Consider the following 9,778-nt stretch of genomic DNA (forward strand, 5'->3'; position numbering starts at 1 on the left):
AAGGTGTTAATCCGGTGGAGGAGTGGCGGAGAGAGTTCTGGGCCATCTCTGCCCAGGGGATATACCTCGACCACTCCTCCGGCCGGTCCCGGCAATAGGACCTCAAAAACCTACCCACATCCTGGTTCACACGTTCAACCTGCCCATTGCTCTCTGGGTGGTACCCCGAGGTAAGGCTAACCGAGACCCCCAGGCGTTCCATGAAAGCCCCCCAGACTCTGGAGGTGAACTGGGGACCTCGGTCGGACACAATATCCTCGGGGACCCCATAGTGCCGGAACACGTGGGTAAAGAGGGCCTCGGCGGTCTGTAGGGCAGTAGGGAGACCCGGCAGTGGGAGGAGACGACAGGCCTTAGAAAACCGATCCACAACGACCAAAATGGTGGTATTACCCTGGGAAGGGGGTAGATCGGTCACAAAATCTACCGAGAGGTGGGACCATGGTCGTTGTGGAACGGGCAGAGGATGTAACTTACCCCTGGGCAAATGTCTAGGTGCCTTACACTGGGCACACACCGAGCAGGAGGAGACATAAACCCTCACATCCCTGGCTAACGTTGGCCACCAGTATTTCACGCTAAGGCAGTGCACCGTCCGACCAATACCAGGATGTCCAGAGGAGGGTGATGTATGAGCCCAAGAAATAAGCCGATCACGAACCTCGAGCGGAACGTACGTCTGCCCCACAAGACACTCGGGGGGAGTAGGGTCGGTACGCAGCGCCCGCTCGATTTCCGCATCGACCTCCCATACTACCGGAGCCACCAGACAAGACTCCGGCAGTATGGAAGTAGGCTCAATGGACCTCTCCTCCGTGTCATACTGCCGGGACAGTGCGTCTGCCTTACCGTTCTGGGACCCAGGGATGTATGTGATCTTAAAAACAAACCGGGTCAGGAACATGTTCCACCTAGCCTGACGAGGGTTCAATCTCCTAGCTGCCCGGATGTACTCCAGGTTACGGTGATCAGTCAGAATGAGAAAAGGGTGTTGAGCCCCCTCAAGCCAATGCCTCCACACCTTTAGGGCCTGGACTACAGCTAACAGCTCCCTGTCCCCAACGTCATAATTGCGCTCCGCCGAGCTGAGCTTCTTGGAGTAGAACGCACAGGGGCGGAGCTTAGGTGGCGTGCCGGACCGTTGTGACAGGACTGCCCCAATACCGGTCTCGGACGCGTCCACCTCTACTTGGAAAGGCAAAGAGGGATCCGGATGCGCCAGCACCGGGGCCGAGGCGAACAGGTTCTTCAGCTTGACAAATGCCCTGTCCGCCTCAGCTGACCACTGCAAGCGCACCGGACCCCCCTTTAGCAGGGACGTAATGGGAGCTGCAACCTGTCCAAAGCCCCGGATAAACCTCCGGTAGTAATTAGCAAAACCCAAGAACCGCTGCACCTCTTTTACGGTGGTTGGAGTTTGCCAATTACGCACAGCCGATACCCGATCTACCTCTATCTCCACTCCAGACGCGGACAACCGATAACCCAAAAAGGAGACGGACTCCTGGAAGAACAGGCATTTCTCTGCCTTGACATACAAGTCATGCTCCAACAGTCGTCTCAATACTCGGCGCACCTGGGCTACATGCTCGGCTCGTGTAGAAGAATACACTAGAATGTCGTCAATGTACACCACTACACCCTGCCCATGCATGTCCCGGAAAATCTCATCAACAAAGGATTGGAAGACTGAAGGAGCATTCATTAACCCGTACGGCATGACGAGATACTCGTAATGACCCGAGGTGGTGCTAAATGCTGTTTTCCATTCATCCCCCTCCCTAATGCGCACCAAATTGTACGCGCTCCTGAGATCCAACTTTGTGAAGAACCGCGCTCCGCGTAATGACTCCGTCATCGTCGCAATCAGTGGAAGTGGGTAACTGTATTTTACTGTGATCTGATTGAGACTACGGTAATCAATACACGGGCGCAATCCCCCGTCCTTCTTCTTCACAAAGAAGAAACTCGAGGAGACCGGAGAAGTAGAGGGCCGTATGTATCCCTGTGCCAAGGACTCGGCTATGTAAGTCTCCATAGCCGCAGTTTCCTCTTGAGACAGGGGATACACATGACTCCTGGGAAAAGCTGCTCCGGTCTGGAGATTTATCGCACAGTCCCCCTGTCTATGAGGAGGTAGCCGTGCTGCCCTCGATTTGCTAAACGCTAGTGCTAAATCCTCATACTCGGGGGGAATGCGCAGTGCGGGCACTTGGTTCGGACTCTCTACCGAGGTCGCCCCTATGGAAACACCTAGACATCTCCCTACACACTGGGCAGACCACTCCATAAGAGCCCTCTGTTGCCACGCTATGGTAGGATCGTGGGTGCTTAACCAGGGAAGCCCCAACACCACTGGGTACGCAGGAGAGTCAATCAGATAGAACTGAATGATTTCCTCATGACCCCCCTGCGTAGTCATCGTCAGCGGTGCTGTGACATCCCTGATCAGACCCGACCCCAACGGCCGGCTGTCTAATGCATGGACAGGGAATGGAACTTCTACCGGCCGAAGGGGAATTCCTAACCTAGCACAAAATGCCCGATCAATAAAGTTCCCAGCTGCGCCTGAATCTACTAGCGCCTTATGCTGGGAATGAGGTGCCACCTGTGGAAAACGCACAGGAATACTCATGTGACCAACAGAGAGCTCTGGGTAAGTGGGGCGCCTACTCACCTGAAATGACTCCCCAGTGCGTGACCTGTTGTCCCCTCTCTCAGAAGACCCTCCCCAGCACCTGGCCGCGGTGTGTCCTCCACGGCCACAGTTGGTGCAGGGGGTGGCCCTCCTCGGGTTCTCCCTCCTCCTCTCTCTAGCGCCAGCACCCCCGAGCTCCATAGGAATTGGCTCGGAGGTGCTGGAGGATGGAATGGACGACCCCCACTCGGGACGTCCGCGGGTGGCCAGCAGGGTGTCAAGCCGGATGGAGATGTCCACCAGCTGGTCGAAGCATAGGTTGGTGTCCCTGCAGGCCAGCTCACGACGAACGTCCTCTCGCAGGCTACACCGGTACTGGTCGATGAGGGCCCTCTCATTCCATCCCGCATCCGCAGCTAACGTCCGGAACTCCAGTGCGAACTCCTGTGCGCTCCTCTTCTCCTGTCGGAGGTAGAACAGACGCTCCCCCGCCGCCTTCCCTTCAGGTGGGTGATCGAAGACTGCCCGGAAGCGGCGGGAGAACTCAGCGTAGGTGATGGTAGCTGCGTCTATTCTCCTCCATTCGGCGTTGGCCCATTCCAACGCCTTACCGGATAGACAGGAGATGAGGGCGGAGACGCTCTCGTATCCCGAGGGCGCTGGGTGTATAGTAGCCAGGTATAGTTCTATCTGCAGGAGGAACCCCTGACACCCGGCTGCAGAACCGTCATATGCCCTCGGGAGCGAGAGCCGAATACCACTGGGTTCCGGCGCTGAGAGAGGAGGATTGACCGGTGGCGATCGGATGGTGTATGTGGACGTGGGCACCTCTCCACTAGCCAACCGGTGCAGAGTGTTGGACACCTCGCCTAGAACGGCCTCCAGTTGCCGGATCATGGAGTCCTGCTGACTGAGCTGTTCTTCTAGTGACCAGGCTGTCGTCGCTGATCCTGCTGACTCCATAAGTGGTGTGTTGTTCTGTCAGTATGGTACCGATGTGGATGTGATGAGGAGTCAGGCGCAGGACACAGAGGTTTAGTCCAACAAACTTTACTATTAGTAAAGTGCACAATAATCCAGTGGCGGCTGGTGAAAAATATTCTCGGTGGGGCTGTGCCATACTTTTTTTTTCCTGTAACCATCGCGATATATTTTAACACAAACTGCAGGACAGCAGTGCTCAGTGAAACATTCAGTAATTATTTAATGCCAATATTAAAAAGTTGAGGCATTCTTACACAAAAACATATTACACAAACCCAAGCCTTTCATTTGCATTTAAAGTGAACTTTTCACCATTGGTAGTAAACAGGCAACGCAACAGGCATGCTGTCAGAACAGAGTGGAAAGTGGACAATAACATGAAATTATTATAAAGTTTATAGGAAATCTTACACTGTATAAAAGGATGTATAATATAGAAATGGATATCAAGTGGATGAACTCAAACCTTTGACTGGAAGAATAGCATACAGTATTTTATGATCATACTAAATGTGACTAATTGTTAATGTGCTCCAGAACTGCAACAATTAATTGATACAAAACAACATATATACAGTAATATTAGCAAAGACACTATTAAGACTTTCTAGAGTACCATATATAACTGGATTTTTTATGCTAAGGTCAACTATATACAAAGAAACATGCGGCCAGAGCTGCTCTGTGTGTGTGTGTCTGTCATCTTATTTGTACAGGAATTTTGCCCGTCTGTCCTTCTGAGTGGCAAACCTCTCAATGACCCTTTGATTAAAGTCAGGAATGTCCCTGACAAGTTTCTTCTCCATGGAGAGCATGGCCAGAGCGTTCAGGCGATCCTGTGTCATGCTGTTTCTCAGGAAGGTCTTGATCCTTTTCAGTGTAGAGAAGCACCTTTCTGACTCAGCAGTTGTCATGGGTGTGGTGATGAGGATCTTGAGGAGGCTGGCAGTCTCTGTGAAAGTGCTCTGAAGGTTGTTCTCCATGAAGAACTGGTACAGGGGCACTGCACCACTACAAGCCTTGAACTCACTGTTCTCATAGATGAGGGACAGTTCGGTTTTGAGCTTGGCCTTGTTCAACATGGGGTACGCCTCCACGGTTGTTTCAAGCGCTGTATCGGGGAACTTCACACTGTGTTGTGGGAACAACTCTCCGTGCAATAGTGTTGCGCTGATGAGGTGCTGGGTGAAGGAGAACCTCTCTTTGGCATGACTCAGGATGGTATCACATACCTGTAAAAGATACATCATCAGCTTTAATTTGCAATTAAGCTATTTTGATGCAAGTGATCCTGACTGACACATGCCTATGTCCAACTCAAGTATATGATTACCAAGGTGCTGATTGTTCAGGGTTTTGGCTACATACTACCAGGCCTGAAAAAAGTTCTAGGGGGAAACACTGACAATTACATCACAACTTACCTCTATAGCCAACCTCTGTTGTTCTCCTGGTCCCAGCATCCTCCGTCGCTTGATGGGCTGTTGCTGCTCGTCAGATGCGCTGTCCCCACACAAAGAGGGAATTGAGGCCCTGGGTCCAAAAAATAAAGTTTAATTTGATAACTTGCAATCAGACTTCTTAACTCACTGTAATTCCCCCTCAACACACAACCAGTGACTTATATATATATATATATATATATATATATATATATATATATATATATATATATATAGACAGACAGACAGACAGACAGACAGACAGACAGATAGTGTGTATATACACACAAACTATGTCTAGTAACTGCTTTTAACCTGTGATGTACATAATTAACTGATGTTATTACGTTTTAAAGCCTTTTTCTATTACATTTGTGAGAGGGATGCAACATCATTTTGTTCTGCTGTGCACTTAGCAATAAAGTTAATCTTCAATAACAACTAGGCCTCTTCTAGAAATTGACCTGGTGGACACCTGAATAATTATTACAAACTGTGTAGTACTTTCCTGCATTATTATCAACGTCTGATTGTGTCTTCTCTTTCCTTTTAAAATACTAAAACAAATATAATTGTGACGGCTCTATGATAATCACTCACTTTGATGACCAGACACATTTAGGCTTTTAAACTGTTGTAAGTGAACTATTCATCTTTCTAACAACATCTTTATCAGCCAATAGTAAATATAGTTATTTACCTGATTGTTAGCATGCTGTCTGTGAACCTCTGGACAAGTGCTTTAATGAAGACAGGGTCGATGTTCCTCTTCTGCAGCTGGCTGAAAAGCATGTCCACATTTGGCATGATCTTGTGGAACAGTGCCAGGAAAAAACAGAAAGCCTCGTCTTCGAGCATCCTCACAAAGCCCCCCGCCTCTCTGACAGTCGGGGCATCAAAGTTCCCAGAGTCTCTGATGGTCTGGAAACACGTTAGGAGGTCATCCCTGTACTCGTACACAGTGTTTACAGCGCGACTGTGGAAGTTCCACCGTGTTGTAGAGGCTCTGGGGAGTCTATGCGCAACCACTTCGTCAAGCACGGTGGTTCGCTTGGGAGACCTGGAGAAGAAAGCAGAAAATCCTGCAAGGTCGGAAAAGAAAGTGCCGATCCTGGGGATGCGTGAAGTAGCCTGCTGCATGATGAGGTTCAGCTGATGTGCATAGCAGTGGACGTAGTGCGCATTTTCGTACACATCCACTATTTTACGCTGCACTCCGCCGGTGGCTCCCCTCATCACACTTGCTCCGTCGTAAGCCTGGGCAATAAGTTTGGCCTTTTGTCCATGTGAGAGTATGGTGCTGAGCCTCTCCAGCAGCGCTGTAGCGATGGTGTCGGCGGTTGCGTTCTCGATCAAAATGAACTCGAAAAAACGCTCTTGGACGTTACTTTTAGCATCGATGTAGCGTATCACAAGCACCAACTGGCAGTGGGTGGAAACGTCAGTCGTCTCGTCAGCTTGAATGGCGATAAAATCAGCACTCTTTACTTCCTCCAGGATGTAGTCCTTAAGCACTGACAGCATACAGTCCAACAGCTCGTTCTGTATCGTCTTTGACGTGCCCTTAAAAACGGTAGCTGTCTTCAGGTGCTCCTCCAGCACACTGTCGAGGGAGGCAACAAAATCCACTAAGCCCCGGAAAATGCCGGGGTTGTCCGAGGAGTCAGTCTCCTCGTGCCCACGCAAGGCCAACTCAAAAGCCCCACAGAACTTCACACAATCGATAATTTTGGATAGAATGTGCCTGTTTTTATCCACCTCCTCATTGTGTTTCCTCACCGCAATCCTGTGGCCGTCATCCAGTTGCGTAGCAATGTTCACCCTTCCTAATACAGCTAGCTTTACAGAGTTGTCCATGTGTGCCCTGGTGTTCTCATGTTTCTTTACCTTCTCTGACAGGTGCTTCATATCCCTCACTCCGGTACCTGTCCATGCTGAATCTGACCCCGTCGTTTTAAAAAGCAAGCACGGAAAGCAAAATAAAGCATTAGCATCAGTGCACCCAGCTAGCCAAGCCTTCCTGGTGTACCAGCTACGGGAGAAGCCGCGCATATACTGCTTCCCTTTCTCGCTAGCCTGCTGTCTGATTGAGAGGTCAGGTTGATCTGGGCCCAGCTCTTTCACCCGAACTTTCTCTGACAAAGTTCTCCTCTCAAACGGATCTTGGAGGAGAGATTTCACCGAGTTAGGGTTGGGTCTTGGAGGAGTAACGTTTGCGCTCGCCATTGTCGTCTAGTAAAAATGGCGCCACTGGAGCCCGGTCCTTATTTTATCAGGGGCGAGCTTGGGGCGATAAAATAATCGCCCTCCTTGGATTCGATTTAAGATCGCTGATTGGCTACATTTTATGTCATACATTCATATCTTAAATTAGCAATTGGCTTAACTGCTACGTAGACCCGCCTCCTCGGGGCACTTTCTGTATCGCCCAGAGCTGACGAGGCGTTTGACAGGCAGAGGAAAGGTTGCGAATATGATTTTCTATCATATCTTACACATATTACTGTGTGCATTCCATATTTCAAACACACAAATATTGACATACTGATGTTTTTATTATTATTATTATTATTTTTATTTATTTTTTATTTTATTTTTTAAAATAATTTTATTTAAGGGGGCGGCGCCCTAGCGCCCTCTATCGGCCAGCCGCCACTGCAATAATCCATACACGACCTCGAAAAATACAGAGGCGAGAAACAGTACGCAACATGCGTAAAACAAATATCATGAAGAGCGCAAAACACGCAGCTCAAACGACACGCGGACAACAACACACAATATAACTAACACAAAACAGGGAACTTATAGGACACGTAATTAGGACACAAACAGACACAGGTGTACCAGACAGACCAAAGCAATCAACACACGAAACATACAACGGTGGCAGCTAGTATTCCGGGGACGGCGAACGCCGAAGCCTGCCCGAACCAGGAGGAGGAGCAGGCTCGGCCGAAACCGTGACAATTAGAATGTGTTTTATCTTGCATATAAAATCAAACCGAAACTGTTTACTCTGATAACTGATGCATGGTAACTTTTATGTCACACCACTATTATATTTTTATTCTGATGATGATCAGATATAATGAACTGTCTGTTCACTCATGCTTGGTCTCTCATGTAAGTTCCTCTAATCAGTTAGTGAACACTTCTCTAAACTAAAGCTGGTAGGATTCCTCTGGTAGTGTTGTCTGTCCTCTGTGACTTTACCACCACTGTTAAATGTGAGATCAACATCTTTAATAAAGGAATATACAACATGGATCACTATCACTACTGCTGCTGCTGTTGTCTTTCATATAGACAATATGGAGGAATACTAGCAACACTGGATCTAATGCTGGACTGTACCTACAGACTAGGAAGAACACCTGATACACAGAAGAAGGAAAAAAGACTCATACCTGGATTTAAGATACAATTCATATTTATATTATCTAGAAACAGCTTATATGAAGTGTTTATTCTACCTGGAAGATGTTAAAGTATATTTGTGTTGATGATGATTCTGTATGAGTGATCTTCACTGTAACAGCTGCAGCATCACAACACAGAGATGTTTTTGTACCAGCAGTAATAGGGATTGTATCACTGTGGTGGACTTTTGGTAGAGGCACCAGACTTGATATTGGAAGTAAGTAAACAGAAAATGAACTGTTTTATTCCCCTTTTGATGTCGTGAGTCAATATCTCTATTAATTGTGCCTCAATATTGAGGATTTTTTAAATTACTTTTTTAGGAGATTTTTTGAATAATATATAAGACCTACACATACTATGGCCAATTATGGCCATCTAATCACATTTGACCTGCATTTTTGAAAGATGGAAGTGATTAGCCTACATTTTAGATTGGTTGTATGAATAAACATACTGCACCTAGTAGGAAATGTACAACAAATAATAGGTTTTGCTCAATGTTAAGGAAAACTAAATAAAAATCACTTTATTTCAAATTGAGTAGATGAAATCTTTTCTTAACAGTATTCATACCGTAGTAGAGTTAATTATTTGAACCACAGTCTAAAGAAATTCAGCTTGCCACATGGTCAGGTGGTTTTTGTACGAGCAGTAATAGGGATTGTATCACTGTGGAACACTTTTGGTAGCGGCACCAGACTTGATGTTGGAAGTAAGTAACAAGGTCTTTTGATATTAATTTCAGCTATTTTTTTGGGGTATTTTACTTTCTTAAACTCTGTCTTACATATTTTACTTTCTAAAAAATATATTTATTTCTAATACTTTTGACGAAGCCTTCTTTCAAATAACATTTTGTTTAACCAAAATGTTAAAATGTAGGTGTTTATGTATGTCTGGTTTGATGGATTGCAGAGTATAATTCTAGAATGATAACTACTTAATAATATTGAATATAGTTGTTGCATTGTGTATTACAGTTCTTGTGCGATTGTTGATCTTTAACTCTCAAATATTTTTGGTTAAATTGGGCTTTTGAATGAGCCTTCTTTCAAATAGATATTTATGGAATCAAAATGATAAATTGTAGGATTATTTGTATGTCTGATTTGTATATTTCCTAATTCTGATATAACAACTATTTAATAGTATAGTATATAGTATTCATCATTGTTGAATTGTGTTCATGGTAGACTTCACTGTTAGTGTGAAGACAAAGGGTCTCAGTTATGTTTGTAACAGACTTCATGATCTAACAAGGCTGATATGTGATGAAAATACTATGAAT

General features: G+C 46.5%; 1 protein-coding gene across 1 annotated transcript; it reads right to left on the reverse strand.

The window, feature by feature from the left end:
• Positions 1-3,819: 3,819 nt before the first annotated feature.
• LOC311139218 (zinc finger MYM-type protein 1-like) lies at positions 3,820-5,149 on the reverse strand. The gene is made up of 2 exons (XM_084174123.1): positions 5,047-5,149; positions 3,820-4,854 (listed from the first exon to the last, which is right to left on the reverse strand). Exons 1-2 carry the CDS (start codon positions 5,083-5,085, stop codon positions 4,327-4,329), a joined length of 567 nt encoding a protein of 188 aa, XP_084030249.1. The 5' UTR covers positions 5,086-5,149; the 3' UTR covers positions 3,820-4,326.
• Between the last annotated feature and the right edge of the window lie 4,629 nt (positions 5,150-9,778).

This window comes from Coregonus lavaretus, assembly GCF_964263955.1.
Source record: "Coregonus lavaretus genome assembly, chromosome: 13".
NCBI classification, from domain to species: domain Eukaryota; kingdom Metazoa; phylum Chordata; class Actinopteri; order Salmoniformes; family Salmonidae; genus Coregonus; species Coregonus lavaretus.

What these genes read in the sequence shown, in the direction of transcription:
- LOC311139218 (XM_084174123.1), bottom strand. Translation starts at nt 5,085, where the DNA reads ATGCTGGGACCAGGAGAACAACAGAGGTTGGCTATAGAG. An exon ending in AACAGAGGTTGGCTATAGAG is followed by an intron (nt 4,855 to 5,046) that starts GTAAGTTGTGAT and finishes TATCTTTTACAG; the next exon opens with GTATGTGATACCATCCTGAG.